Below are 15,730 nucleotides of genomic sequence, written 5' to 3'. Positions count from 1 at the left end.
ACAAAATGTGCACACAATAAAATCACAGATTTTAAGTATAGAGTTGGATAAATGTTAACAAATACCTGCATGAATGTAATGAACATCTCAATTAAGTACCGTAGAGTATTTTTAGTACTTCATTTTTCCCTCATTCAGCTTTGTTGTCTGTACCCAGGGGTAACAGTCATTTTGCTTGCTATCATACTCATAGAATGTCATCTAAATGGAGCAAATGGCATATTCTCTTTTGTGTGATTACTTTGTTTAACATAATGCTTTTGAGATTTACTTATGTTTTTGCATGTATCCATACATCTTCTCTTTATTATTGACCTGTGTACAATTGTTTGAATGTGCCACTATTTATTCATTGCTAATGAGCATTTCAGTTGTTTCCAGTTTTTGGTTATAAAGATGTTATAAAGATATTATGTGGATTTTGTACAAGTTCCATGGTGTTGGCTATCACAGAGCAGACCCTAAAAGAGTTGGGTAGAAAAACTAAAAGAATCAAGTGGACCCACATAAATCGTTAGTTTTCACCAAGATGTCAAGGAAATTCAATGTGAAAAGATAGTCTTAAACCAGAGATACTGGAATAACTGGATATCCATATGAAAAATAGAACCTCAGTCACTATTCCATGCCACAGGCAAAATTCAATCGAGATATAATATAGACTTAAATATGAAATGCTTCTAGAAGAAAATAGAAAAATCTTTACAAATGTAGAGAAGGCAATGATTGCTTAGGAGACAAAAGGAACAACCATAAAGCAGGAAAATTTTAAATCAGACTTCATCAGAACTAAAAATGTGCTCTTTGAAAGGTGATGTTAAGAAAATGAAAAGTTAAGTATCAGATGGAAAGAAAATATAAGTAATTTGTGTAACTAACAAAGGATTAGTATTCAGAATATATTATGACATTTTTCAATAATAAAAAAGCAATAATCCTATTTTAAAAGCAGGTGAAAGACATGAATACGTACTTCATGAAACAAAGATGGAAGAATGATGAAAATGCACATGAAAAAATGCTCAACATCATTAGCCACCAGGGAAGCACAAATCACAATCACAGTGAGACATCTCTCAAGACGCAGTGGCACCATGAAAGAGGCCATGGATGGGACTGAGGGGCCCAAGTGCTGGTCCTGCTCTGGCTCCTTGTGCACTAAATACAAAAATTTGTTTCTTATTTTTTTCTTGTACTACACAACAGGATTCTCATTTGTGTCATAGCATCTATTGCAATGAGAGTCTTTTTTTGTGGCTCCCATACAAACATTTATGAACTAAGGGAAGTAATACCATGACATTTCACCTGACTAATTTGAAAATAATAGAAAAACTCTTAGGAGGAAAGAAGGTCCATAATTTCAACTTTTCTAAGAAATAAAGTTTTCCTTGAATACTTTCTTAATTTATGGATTTTCTCCTTTGGTAGCATAACATCTACTGTAACTATATGAAAGGGTTAATTCAACTTCATTTTGTCTTACCTCATTCCCAGAAGGAGAAAAATTACTTTCTATCATGTGCAATTTGGTCTTATGCACTTCAGTGTCGACTCTAATAAGTTCTTCTAAATATTACATCTGGAAAGTAGGTGAAAGAACTGAAAATACTCAATGCCTCGGTTCACAATGCTTCTGATTGCAAACAATTCAGTTCCCAACAAAAGCACTGGGCAAAATTTTGCTTCTGTTCGCAAGCTCTGCATGGGGTGACAAACATGACCATCTTCCTCACACAAACGAGAACACACCATCTTCCCCAAAATTGTAAAATAAATTAAGTTCATAAACCGAAGCACCACTGTATTTAGTTTGGAAAAAAGAAATCTTTTTCTTTCTAGTTCTCTCTCTTTCTCCCTCACCCTGCCCCCACCCATATTTATCTATCTCTATCCATCTTTGTAACTGTAATCAAAGGGATATACTGTAGAAAAAGTAGATATTTGATATCAGGCATCTATAATAGAAAGGTGGGATGTAAGGGTTCCCATAGGTAAGGGTCACTGTGCTGGTTCTTACTTATGGCATGAGTAAGAAAGAAAACACGAGGGCATACTCTTAGAGCGGCTGGGTAGCTGCCACTTATATACAAACTGTAATGTTAGGAAATGAGATCATAAGAAGTTGTATGTTTGGCTTATCTGAAGGTGACTTTGGTTTTGGAAATAGTTCAAAGTGGTCCATCTGGAATCATCGTGCTGGACAATGCTGCTAGGCAAGTTAAAAAATAAACATAGTACAGGCATCACCATAGAGGACTGAAGCTGATTTTCTTGGCATGTCCATAAACTCAAAATGAAATAGGAAAGAGTTCTTCAAAGTGTCACTTTGAAAATGTGTCCAGTTATGAAGACATTGGAGGGAGCTGCACTCAATGAGTTTCTAATTCTGGAATGATTTTCAAAGATTAGTCTCATACAGCCATGTCTAGGTGAGAGATTGTTTATTTCTTTTGATAGAGCATTTCTAAGGCTGCTAGAAGATCCAGTCCAGGCTTCCCCCACTAGAGAACGGATCACATTCCATGGAAATCTTAAAAAGACCCAGTAAGGCTGTCAGGCCTGGCCTCTGTGTACTCCAGCTGCACTACCCTGCCTTTGGCTCTTCACTCTCTGGTGGATTTATTTATCTGCTGGCTCAGCAGCATGGTCTTTCTGGAGGTCACTACCTGCATAGCACATGCTCACAGCTGGACAGCTGCTGGAGCCAGCCACGTCCAAACACCTGGGGTGGCTGCCTGCTTTGTGTAATCTGGAGCACTGAGGGCCATCTGCAATCCTTTTTTAGAAGGGGCAGAGCCTGTCTCCTCTCAAGAGGGACCTGCTTAAATAATACATTCTGTCAGAGAAAGTGCACGTGAGAAATCGTGATTCAGGTTTATATAATGAATGAGACCAGAGGCTTCTCTGGACAGCAGACTTTGGTAAGTGGAAAAAGAGATCATTAGGGCAGATGACATGGTGCCAAAGGGACTGGGGAGGAGACTGAGCAGCTGAAGACAGGCGCTGGGAATGACATCACAGCTTTGTTTCAAGTCAGTCTTACAAGTCTATATTGATGAAGGAAGAAATGGGCAGCCATTATCACAGAGCATTCTCTTTTATTAGTTAAAGATCTCCAGATTCAATCTGCAGGGCTACACCACTGATGGTTATCTTCCCATCAAACATTTCCATACCCCAAAGTATCAGCCCTCTGTTTGTGGGTTCACCTTCTTCCACTCTTGGCCAGGGACTTTGGATGGGGATAAAGCATCTGACTTAAGCTTGGACAGTCAATCCATCATGATTTTCTATGCTCAGTGATTGGTTTAGGGTTAGCAGCAACAGTGACATTCAATGATATTTTTGCTAGGACTAAGGCAGAGGTCTTTGTTGTAAGATTGAACCTCAGAGGACATAAAGCTGGATTTCTCCCAGTCATATGGAAACTACCAGGAACCTGAGACTGAAGCCAATACAGGGCAGACAGAGCAGAGAGCTAGAAAGAACTGTCTCAATGACATTGCTTGTACTCTGAATTCAGCAGGTCCCGAAACCTGGTTTTCCATTGGACTTTTTAATTCTTCTTCTTCTTTCTCTTTTGGTTTTAGTTTAGTTTGAAGCATCTGTTTGTCATCACAGAAGCTATGACTATGTTATGATTCCAGTTTCATGTAGCTGGCAGACAAGGGCAGGGGCAGGTAGGGCAGGACTATTGACAGAAGTTGCAGGGTGATGAGCTGCAGTACTCCACAAGGAAGAGATTTCAAGAGTATGAGGAGAGTACTAGCTCCCTCAAGGGTGAATGTCTTTTCTTTGGCAGGATTTGCAATCTGCACAGAATGGTCTCTTGGAGAGGCCGCTATAGAATAAATACATTCAAGCATCAAGTGTGTGTGTGTTGGGGGGCGGTGAGTTGAGCACTCTTTAAATCTATGTGTTTTTAAAGTCATTTCTTAGAGACCACAGGAATAGAGTTACATGCCCTTTCAAATTCCCTCTCCAAGTATCTCTAACATAAACAAGAAATGAGAAAGAAAATGTGGCTCAGGCATTGTTATTCTGTGCTCCCAATGACAGCCCTGGGGGGGAAGAACTGCCTCTATCGCTAACCTAACCTGGGCTCAAATCACTGCATGATTCCTCAGCTCCCATTTTCTCCAGGGCAAAGATGGATTATGGGTGCTAGGACCCAGCACACAGCTTTGTTCAGGGTGCGCTCAGTTGGTGCTTACAGGCAAGTGATGTCTCAGCATATGGGGCTCTAGTTAGGATCCCCATCTGAAGCACAGCTACTTGGCAATGTCAGATGTGGTGATTAGGATTCCCTGGGTTGATGATAGGCTCTCCTATACCACTTTTCCAGCCCATGGGAATCCAACTGTGCTGAGAGCAGCTGCTGGGCCCAAGAGGAAGAGACAGAACCAGGCCATCTCTTTCAAGTCTTTGCTATTCTGCCTGCACCTGACACTGCACGTGCCTGATGAGATACAAAGTCATGCATACATTTGTTCATTCAGCAAACTCTCATCAAGAACCCATGGTGTGGCAGGCTCCGGTTGTACAGTGCTGAGCACAGTCCCTGTCTGTGGGCTTCCACTAAGGCCCCCTTCCACCCAGCCTGCACTGCCCTGCTACTCTCTCCTGAGATGCCTTGGCTCGTACCCAGGGCCTGCCCTGGGTTCCCTTTGGGGTCAGGTCTGTTTGTCCTTTGCTGATGCCACAGCCCTTGTCTTCAGGTCTTCTACCTGCTCCTCCTTTTACCCTAGAGGATACAGCTCCTAATCTTAATCTGTGCCTCGATCACAGAATCCTGGCTGTGGATCTAAAATCCTGGATCTAAAATCCAGGCCTGGGCTCCCCAGGAACAATTTAATGTGCACAATGATTGTGAGTTTTACATTTTAAATATGCATTTGGGTTTAATTAGTAAAGCCCAGTTCAAATTCTAAGAAAAGTATGCATGACCCTGACAGATGACTGCAAAGAAAAGCCAAGACTCTTGAGGTCACCACTCCCTGGGAAGGGTGAATTTTTGGCTCTGAAGTCTGAGGATGCGGCTCCTAGTTCTACCTGCTGCCCAGCTGCCTGAACGCTGTGCCAGCGAAGAGCGACCCTGCCTGCCTGCCGTGCACAAAGGGATGTGTCAGGCTCAGGCTCTTTTCTTTTTCACATTTCACAGCGCAGCAGCCCAAAGCTGCTGGGGTGGGGGAGGCAGGATCCGGTCCCCATGGACCACTTAGCACTGACTCGTAGCATGGTGGGAGCCAGGGTCACGTTTTGCGCTCAGTCTGGGCCAGGGCTCTGGCTCCTGACTGATACCTCCACAGAGCAAAGCGAAGCAGAGAGTGATCTTGGGAAACTTCGTGTGCGTGCGTGCGTGTGTGTGTGTGCGTGTGTGTGTGTGTGTGTGTGTGTGTGTGTGTGTGTGTTGTGTAGGCGTGTCGGTTGGAAAGGTGTAGAGAGGCAGAAAGCTGGAAGGAAGGAGCGCTCCTGGGCAGGGACAAAGGGTGCTAACGCTGCCCCAGTCCGAGAGAATCCTCAAAGCGCCTGTACACTACATGCCCACGTGCGTGCGTGTACCAGGGGAGCAGAGGCCAGAGAGTGGGAGTCGGAGGCAGAACCAAGAGACGCAGAGGGACCGCAGGCAGAGCCCCAGCGAGCGCGCTGCCCGGGAGCGCAGACCAGCGGCCGCCCACTGGCGGGGGAGCCTCGGAGCGGAGGCGGCGGCAGGGCTTTCCCGGGCTTCCTCTCTCCGCGTCGCAGGCGTCCGGCGCGGGTCCAAAGCGCAGAGGTGGCGCCCGAGCGCAAGGGGTCCGGGAGTCCCCGAGACGCCCCGGCTTCCTCGGCGGACGCGGGGCCCGAAGCGCCAGGAGCGGCGAGAGCAGCACCGCGGAGCCCTGGGGCCCAGGGCGCGAGGTGTGGGCTGAGCCCTCCCCGCCCAGCCCGCTCCCGCGGCGCCCGCCCCTCGCCCCCGCCCGCGGCCTGGAGCGCACCTCCCCCGCCGCCCAGGGTCTGGCAGCCGCGCTGGCGGAGCTTCGGAAGCCGCGGAGAGCACCAGCCGCCGCCGCGGGAGCCAGTCCGGCCGCACCATGCGAGAGCTGGCCATCGAGATCGCTGTGCGAGCCCTGCTCTTCGGGGTCTTCGTGTAAGTAGTGGCGCGCGGCGGGCGGGGCGCACCGCCCGAGCCTCTCTGCGCCCCAACTTTGTTTGCGCCGCCGCATCCCTCCGGGGCCTGGATGGGAGGTCCCCTCCTCGCCTGATGGCTAGAAGGTGTCCTAGGAGCCCCAGAGAGACCCCCATTCCTGGGACCCTCGACGCAGAGAGACCCTCACGCACCCCGCTGGACCTTCTCGGCCCCAGCCCAGCCGCGCTGTGCTGAAGGGCTGCAGTTCTGAGCTCCCCGCAGGCGCCTCTCTCCGGCCCCACACCCCCGTCCTGTTCGGGGGGTTTTAGGCTGCTCCCCTGCCTTAGGACGGCGCCCTGACCGGCACGCGCCCTCCGGAAGTTTCTCCCTCGGTGTGATCTTCCCGGGCCGACGCTGGAGGTCTTTGCTCTTGGTCCCATCCATTCTCCCCGCACACCCTCCGCCTCGTCCAGGGCCAGGCTGGGTCGCTGGCTCCTGTGCCCGCGGTTTGCTCAGTGTTTCCGCAGGAGGCGTTTGCAGTACTTCTCCCGCTGGAAAACTGTTGCCGCGGAGGCTCGGCCACTCAGGTGCCTCAGCCTGGGTGTGGGCTGAAAAGCTCCTTTGAGAGCGGATATCTGGTTCAGGTGTGCGGAGAAGCCCTCCCGGGAGGCAGCGAAGTGCCCTGGGGTCTCTGAGCTGCTGGCACCTGGGAACAGCAGTTTCGGAAAGGGAGGGGGCACTTGTGCTGCAGATTCTTGGGAGATGTTTTCCTTTCCTTGGGTACCCCCAGACTGCCACCCGCCCCCAGGGCCCAAGAGGCAAGGGGGTGTCACATCTCTGTTTAAGAACTGAGCCCAGGCTCCAGCTCACCCTGCACCCTCCTGTCACCTGAGCCCCCACATCTGCACTTGTCCCTCTATTAGCAGGCCAAATTCTCTCCATCCCTCTGCCCATGAATCTTTTCTGACACATTTTAAATATTACAGTTGCATGAACTTTCTGGTTGCCACTTTTTGGTAAAAACTCCACCAAGATAAACAGGAGGCCCCTCTCTGGATTTCTGCCCCAAACCGATTCATCCATGGCAGGTGTGCCATGTCAAAGATGACTTCTGTTCTTGCAGCCCAGGGTGTACACACGGGAAAAAATGCCCCTTTTTGGCATGTGTTTCTTTACTAGGGATTAGATTCATCCAGAGTGTTTGTTCACACCATCAGAAAAGGCCATGAGCTCCCCCAGATGCAGGCAAGCCCCCCTCTGCAGCCTTCTGACTGAACACTAGTGTTATTCACTAGAAAGGACTGAGAACTTCAGCTGGGTCCCCATGCCTTTGGAAAACAAAGCGCTCTCCCCTCCTCTTACTCTGTCTTTCTATCTTTGGAGTAAATATTAAAACTAGCGATTGCTGTGTGATCAGATGGGGAGAGTGTTCAGTTGGCAGATAAGCTAAAGTCCCATTAAATTATTATGTGATAGAAATGATAAAATCATCTTCAGTGCATGGTAGAATTAACATTTGCTGGGTGAATACTTGTGTGAAAAATGCTGAAATAAGGTGAGATTGGCTCTTAGTCTACCTGCTTTGATTGCTGCAGGGAATTCTTATTTTAAAAATGGTCCAGTGAAATGTAAAATATTTATATTGTTTTCAACTTTCCCTTCAAATATTCCCCCAAACATTTATGAGACATTTACAAATATACAGTGGCCTGTGCAGTGAATTTGAAAACTTGGTGATTATTGTTTTTGTGCTACTGGCTTCTACTAAGGATGTTATGTAAAATCATTTTACATTCTTTGTGTTCCAAAGTTCCTCTTTGTATTTCTTAATGTGGGATCTGCTAGCATCTCCCTCAGTGCTACACAAATGGGTATTGAAGGCATGTGGGTATGATGAAAGGTTTCATATCAAATTGGAAATGTTAACTTGTGGGTCTCTGTTTTGCAAAGATTGGCTTTGACACTGATGCAAGCCCCGATGGGGCAGGGCTTGGATGCTCTGATACTCTTATCAGGCAGATGTGACTTCCAGAAGACCCAAAGAACAGACACAGCTGACCCCTTGTTTTCCCAGATAGGCTTTTGGTGCCTTGACAGAGGCTGGCTTTGGGGAAATGTTTCATTCTTTCTTTTGTCAGGGCTGGAGGGATGGCAGAGTTTGGTGGGTACTGAGCAACTCTGCCCATGAGAATGATGGTCTTCCCAGCTAGGGAAGGATTGTGAAGAACTTTTGGGACAGGCAAATCTTATTTCCCTGCTGCAGGGTCCAGGTTAGCTGATATAATCGATCACCCATTTTGGCTTGGTAGGGTGACCATATTTCCCAGGATGAGAGACTAGTTTTCTGAGAGGGAAGTGTATTTCACTTCTGCAAATTCATGCTCTGAAGAAACTTCACCTGTAGACGTGCTTGGTTTCTGACTAAATTTGCCCTACTGGGGAGCAGGGATCCCACTGCACCAAGCCCACATGCTCCCTATAGATTCCAAATTAGATCTAATGAAATGTATTTTGGACCCATAGGTAGCAGGCACCTAAGTAATTTTGTTTTGTTTTGTTTTTTAAGGAAATGTTTTCTGTTAGCAGATCAGATGTGGAGCTGATGTTTTGTGCAATGAAGATCCCAAGAGGAAACTCTCTGGATAATTTTCACAGATGGTTCAGAGCCTTTTACACAGCCCAGACTAAGATCTTCAAAAAAGAAGAAAATTAGCAAACAATAATGCAAACCAGGCTTGGCATGCAAAGTTTACCCTGAGAAGTTTGCCCAGTGTTCAGGAAAAATAAAAGTACAATGTGTAGCTTGGGGGCTAATTTAGGGTTCTGAAGTTTGTGGGTTTGTGGCCCTGTTGCTCTGACTCAGGGACTGGGCAAAACAGGGAAGAGCAGTATCTAGGGGGCTCCTTCTGTTTGCTGCCACCTAAGACCCCAGCAGGGGTTTGGTGAGTGGTCTCACAGATGTCAAAGCTGGAGCTGGATCATGGTCTGCAGCATGTAGCTGCTAGTCCACAGCCTGGTGGGGTACTATTTTGAGTATACCATTTACCTTTATTGCTATCGCTTGTAAAGCACCTCTTGTTTGTTGAGGGCTTACTGCACATCAGGCAGTAATGAAAACTGTCACATATCCATTTACCTGATGAGGGAGTATATTGATATATCTTTGTCATAGGTTGAAGCAACTGAAGCACAATCAGATTAAGAAGCTGGCCAAATTACAGAGCTAAGAAGCAGTTCTGAGATTTAAATTCAGATACTGAAGGTAAATAGTCTGAATCTCATCACCTTGCTTCAGGAAAAGTGCAGCCAGCGTTGGTCAGTTGAGGGCTTACTGTGTGCACAGGGCGTGCCACATGATTTCTCTTTGAAGCCTCACCTCATTCTGAGGTGAATGCTGCTTTTCCCCCACTTTACAGGTAAAGAAGCTGAGTTTCAAAAAGGGTGAGTGACCTGCCTGCTTGGTCAGCTAGGTAGAGGTCTCATGTGGATGTAAACTGGCGGTAGATCCTCTGTCCCAAAGCCATGAGCCACTGAGATAGAAGGTGTCCACCATTGTGCTTTACAAAAGTGAACTCATTCTATGAGCAAGTCATTTTTGTCACCTGTTACTTTCAGGCGAGCACATGGATGTAGCCTATATACATGTGAACAAATATTCTAGCTCTAAAATTAAATCTCAGGATGACACTTCTAAAGTGGAGGGAGATCAGGGATGGTTCAAACTCCCTGGAAGATGGGACTTGGACATGCTACAGATTGGAAGGTAGGATGTAGTTCGTGAGTATATTGCTGGAAAGAAGTTAGATGGCCACAGGACATCAGTTAGTTCAGAAAGTCCTGTCTTCACAGCACTGCAGAAAGGACCTGGAAAGATAACAGCCATCTGGAATGTTGGGCTGGGGTGAACGTGTGTCTGCCTGCTACTTGTCAGCCTGAGTTTCTTGCGCTCCTCTATCCCTCTGTCTCTAGGGTCCTTCCTTTCTTTCCTCCCTATGGCTCCTGATGCTCCCTGTCTGCAGTATTCCACCGAGTGTGATTCTGCTTTGGATTCTGGGATGCTCAGGTAGTGGTACTGCCTCACCTCAGATTAGTCCTGCATCTTTTCTTGGCTATACAGGAAGTCTGTGACAGGTACTGGGGATGAGAGAAGAGAGGCCTCCAATGAGCTTATTGTCCAGTTGAACAAGTGCAGAGTGGGCCACTGTGTACTTTTCCCCCTAATGCAATCACTGAATTTGAAACTTTTACCTTCCAACATTTCTCTTTTATCATTCATCCATTTGCCAGATCTTTGTTTCACACCTTTCAAGGACCTGCATATGCAGTATTATTCTCTTTCCTCTTCATTAGAAAACTTTGATTGGTGTAATTCTATCAAGACACAGGGAAACTTGATTCCTTAACTGGTCCATATGCTTTGCTTGAGGGCACTAGAGGTTGGTTGATGTCTGAAATATTGACACCAACAGCCCTGTCATTGTTGCTCCAAATAGTTCAATCTAGTACTCCAGGCTGAGACAGTTGTGTTAGTTGGAATAAAGTACTCAGTATTACTGAAAAGGAAGGATAATTAACCCTGGAATGGATGAGAAAGATGAGGCAGGTGCTAGGGAAGGCTGCACAGAGCTAATGTCTCACCTGAGTCTTGACCATCAAGTGCCAGGTGTACATGGCCTGAGATCTAGGACTTTCCTACAGCCTAAAGACCCGGAGGCATGGAGGCACATTTTGAATAGGGATCAACCCCACTAGCTGTGGTTTCAGACTGGTTTTGGTGTGGGTATACTAGGAACAGTCTCAGATAAGAATGTGAGAGGCCCCAGTGCCCTGCTGGGTCATACCATATCTGGGAAGCCCTGGAGATTTTAAACAGAGCACTATGGTCTGATACATTTGCCCAGGGGTGGAAAGGAACCATTCCATTGGCCATGCGAGGCTTGTTCACTTTTGTGAGTGACATTGTGAAGCTCTGGTGCCATTACTCTGCTTCACCACTCTCTGAGAGCTTGTCTTTTATTCTGTTGTGCATTGTGGTCATTCGAATTCACTTCACTGGACTGTCAGCTGCACTCTGCGGACTAGGATGTAGCTTTACATTCTTTGCTTTCCCTTATTCCACACTGGGCCTTGCTACACTGACCTGATTTCTGATGATTGTTTCCCTCCTGTTTTTCTTTTTTTTTTCTGCTGCTACTGGGAATGGAACTCAGGGCCTTGCACTTGCCAGGCAGGCACAGCGCCACTTAGCTACATCCCGACCCCAAACTCTGAGACTTCTGCATCAATCCAGAACAAAGCTACTTAAAGGGTGGTCTGCTGACTGCTTGCATCAGAATTACCTGGGCCCTGATCTGGATGTTATGTTGATATTCAACTGAATCAAATTAAGAAAAGAGCCCTGGAATCTGCATTTTATTAGGCAATCCTTCCATCCATCAGGTTTGGAAATTACTAATACACAGGCTACAGTCATTTGAGGGTTTCCTCTGGTTCAGAAGAACCTTCCTGACCATGCAGCAGAACTTCCTGACCTCCCCAGTTCCTGCTGTGGAATTAAGTGAGGCTAGGCAATGAGCTCTGGTCAGTGGAACATGGCTGGAATGACTGGTAACATCACTGAGTCAAGGCAGCATAAATCTCCTTTATTACAGCATGGAGTGCCATGCTGGCACAGTGGAGCTCCAGAAGGGAGGGGTCAGGATGGTGTCCTTGCATGGTCATGCAGCTGGTGGGGCATGAAGAAGGGAACTCTGTTAACTGAGACGTAGGGTTAGTTGGTCACTATAGCATGAGTCTATTGTAACTAATATGCCTATAATAATTTTGCCTACTTTCTAGTAGCAATTATCAAATGAATTGTTTGAAGCAAAGTAGCATAATAAAAGGCCATGAGCTTTAAAGCTAGCCAGGTCCATGTTTGAATTTTGGCTTTGTCACTAATCAGCAAGTTGCTTAAAATCTCTCAAGCCCAGTTTCTTTATATGGGAAATTAAGATAATACTCACCTCACAGAATTTTATTAGATAAGGTGCTATTAGTGGCACAGTATACACAATTAGGTGTCTTCTTCCTGCTCTTGTTGGTCCTTGTCACACATCTGTGGTGTCCATGAATAGCACTGTAGCACAGTGGTTAGGATCAGGGCCTTTGGCTCCAGGTTGTCAGGATTTAATGATAACTTACATTTCTCCCCTTTTACAACAGTGATTGCAGGACAGTGAATCAAAAGCATTATCAGCACAGCTGGGTTAGGCAATATATAAAGAAAATGCTCTGTCCCTCTTGTAGACTTTAGAGTCAGTTTTCTTCCCACAGAATTTGGTTTGAAGGGAGATCTTTTCATCAGATCCAGGCATGGAGAGTCAAGTGTTGCTGAGCTCTTTTTCTCCCCTCCCTGGGAAAACATTTGCCTGTTTGTCTGATAAATAGAACATCCTTCTGTTTGAGATATTATTTGCCACTGTAAAATGAGTTGCTGTACCTAGAATTCTGAGAATTGATGATATTTTTCCACAGGGAGATAAATGCTTATAGCACAAGAAAAGGAGATCATTAGTTTCAGAACTTGTGGCTACAGTTATCTCAATTAGTTGTAAAGATTATGCATTTTATGAGTCACACAAGGCTTGTAAAAGCTCAGTACTTCTATTTTCCTGTGATAGTGTTTATAAATATGAAAATTATCGTAGTAATATTGCTTCTTTTAAAAATGTCATCTTGATGTTCTGTGTGGATGAATTAGAATCACTGGTTTGCAGTGAGGAAGCTAATTCAGACAAGACTGCTGCCTGTCAGCATGTCCTGCTGTGTTAACCAGGAGCTAGGCAGGTGTTAGGGAGCTCTGAGATGCCTGGGACGAGTGAGAGGCAGGAGAGAGGAGCTGGCACAAGGGGGTTCAGGGACAGGTTCATCACAAATTGTCCCACAGAAGCCAGGGCCTAGCTGCTGTTCTGTCTCTGCTAAAGACAGAGGAGCAAAGAAGAGGGTCAGAGACGCTGCAGGAGCATTTAGGTTGGTTTCCAGAAATCTAGCAATCTGCCAGTCAGTGGTGGATATTTCTTTCTGCCTTACCAAAGAGTTTTTTAAAGAAACATATTTTTGTTGCGTTATTAATTTGAATCATATGAAATTGCTGATGTTTGACTATTTTGGTCTACAGAACTGGAAATTTCATTTAGCTTCACCTAAAAATGACATACACAAAGTGCTCTGTTCATAATTGTGCTGCTGCCCAGGACAGCGCCCATCTGTCAAGCCTACCTCCACCACCTGAAGGTCACCGCTACCCCAACTTCACACACTATGTTGAACTCTATATAAAATGGAATCATAATATGTGTGTGCTTTTGTGTGACCTTTTTGTCTCAGTCCGTTTTGGGGGTTCATCCGTGTTGTCATGGCCAGTTATAGCTTGTTCATTCTCACTGTTACAGAGCATTCCTTCCATGGCATGACTGCATCCCTATTTATCTACCCACTTTGTGTCTGTGGATATCTGGATTATTTATTGTTTTTGGTGATTAAATGTAATGCTGCTACTGTTTTTTGGTGAACATATTTGTAATTTTTGTGGAAATGGAGTGGAAATACTGGATTATTTGCGAGAGACTTTTAAAGAAACATTTGGCTGAAAGGAATATCTAGTCTTCACATTGCATGAATCGCCATCTCTTGAGCAGCTATCTTGCATAAAGCATGTCAGGGGCCTGGCAGGTGACACAAAGAAGCCTAAAGTGGGTCACTGTCTTATAGAAGTGAAGGGTAGGAAATATGGCATTGTGGACAAGGAGTTGAATCCTGAACTCAGGGGATATACAGATGCACTCTAGCTTCTTTGTTTATAAAATGGGGACACAATCTCACCTCCTAACAGGGGATAAAGATGAAGTGCTGTAATGTGTGATGAATGTCTCATATAAAGATGGTAAATAGCATGTTCGAGCCAGTTTCTTTTCATTCTTCCACCTCCTTTTCTTTCTATGACTGAGGTGGGAACATCAGTTAATTAAAAGATATAGAGTATCCCAATGTAATTATAATAGGAAAAAGGCCCTTCTCAGGACCACAGGATAGAGCCGAATCATAGACTGGGATCTAGAAACTTTGGAAAGGGCATTCTGAACAGTTGTTCAAGAAATCATTGATAAATTGCATATATAGATGCAATTTGTGTGTGTGTGTGTGTGTGTGTGTGTGTGTGTGTGTGTATATATGTCTTTTAATTGATTTGTATCTCCACCTTGGTTATAGGAAGGGTAGAAGGTGAAAGTGGAAATCTTTCACACCTTCCATGTGCCGCCTTTGAACTAGGATGATTTAGGATGATTGAATCTCTACAGCTCCATCAGGAAGTGATATTGTTGTTCTCCTTTACACAGAGTTATGCCTCATATTTGAAGAGTTCTTACTAATAAGAAATGGCAAGAGAACTTCAGTAGAAAAATAGGCAATGGATATGAATAAGGAACTAATAAAAACACAAATAATGAATACAATTTTAAATATGTGTTTTCCGTGGAAATGCAAGATATGTCCCTGAAAAAAATAACATAGCACTGAATGTACATTAGCACAATTATTTTATGTGCTCTGATAAAAGTGTGTGCAGTCATTAAAATTAGTTATGTAGTTAACTATCAGTTGACTTGAGAAGACATTTATCAACTGTTGCTAGGTGATGCAATGGTTACATAAGTGCACATGTGATGTGCCGATGTAATGTATTCAATTTGTCCTTATATCTGTAAGAAAAAGTGTCTATAAAGAGCCACAACAAAATCTTAAGGTATTTTTTCCATGCTGATGGTATCATATAATATGTATTTGTTTTTTTCTTCTTCATGGTGGTTATTGTTTTATATCAAACTTTTCTTATTTTTACACATAATCAGGATAAATCATTATGGATAGTTACTGTTACAGAAAAAAAGAGACGTGAATGAAGTATCTTTGGATGGGGCAATGGATGATTCTTTTCTTCTTGCTTCAGGAATATTTAAGGCAGTAAAGTGTCAAAAATCAACATTTTTATATTTTACATCAACTAAAATATTTAAGAGAAATCACAAAGTAAAGATTACCACTCAGAATGTGCAAGTGGTAATCAGATACTGCTGATGGAATTGTGAATGGGCATAGCCCTTTGGAAGAGCAATATTGCAGTGCATAAGCAGCCATAAAATTGTTCCTTCTTTGACTTAGAGTTCTGGAAAAAATATGTTGAGGCACTAAAGTAAGAGATAAAACATCCTTATTTCTAAACATTTTCATTGCTGTATTTCCTTACAAATTGTATGTTTATGGAATAAAGATAAATTAATTAAAACTCATATGGTCAGTATTTCAAGGTGGTTTGGCGAATTATAGACACGAGTCATGTCATAACCATTGAAGGAATCATTCTGAAAATGAAGAAACATGGTGAAATTTTATGATAAAATATGAAAAAAAGCATTATACAAAAATGTATCTCAGAATTACAACTGCCTGAAGTATGTCTGATTTGAGTAAATATTAGAAAGAATTACATCAAGGTGAATGTGATGAGAATGAATATTTCTCTTTATATAAAGAAAAAATTTAAAAGATTGTAAAATATTTGTAAAAATTAAAGAAATACCA

General features: G+C 44.2%; 1 protein-coding gene across 13 annotated transcripts in view; it reads left to right on the top strand.

The window, feature by feature from the left end:
- Positions 1-5,194: 5,194 nt before the first annotated feature.
- Positions 5,195-15,730, top strand: part of Plpp4 (phospholipid phosphatase 4) — a 126,148-nt gene continuing 115,612 nt past the window's right edge. For 3 of the 13 annotated variants that reach the window (XR_015440446.1, XR_015440449.1, XR_015440447.1), the window contains exons 1-2: positions 5,195-6,130; positions 8,676-9,371. Coding sequence is in view for 3 of the 13 variants with exons in the window: in XM_087185212.1 (XP_087041338.1) it covers positions 6,075-6,130 (56 nt within the window). In the remaining 10 variants the exon portion in view is untranslated. Of the gene's footprint in view, positions 6,131-8,675; positions 9,372-13,268; positions 15,439-15,730 lie in introns of those variants that run through there. The other 10 variants (XR_015440448.1, XM_021253332.2, XM_087185217.1 and 7 more) reach the window with 10 other exon arrangements.

This window comes from Heterocephalus glaber, unplaced genomic scaffold (genome assembly GCF_053883595.1).
Source record: "Heterocephalus glaber isolate CG9 unplaced genomic scaffold, H.glaber_assembly_v1.0 deba00001497, whole genome shotgun sequence".
NCBI lineage: Eukaryota > Metazoa > Chordata > Mammalia > Rodentia > Bathyergidae > Heterocephalus > Heterocephalus glaber.
Note: the sequence above shows the minus strand (reverse complement) of the source record. Positions and strands in the feature narration are given on the sequence as shown.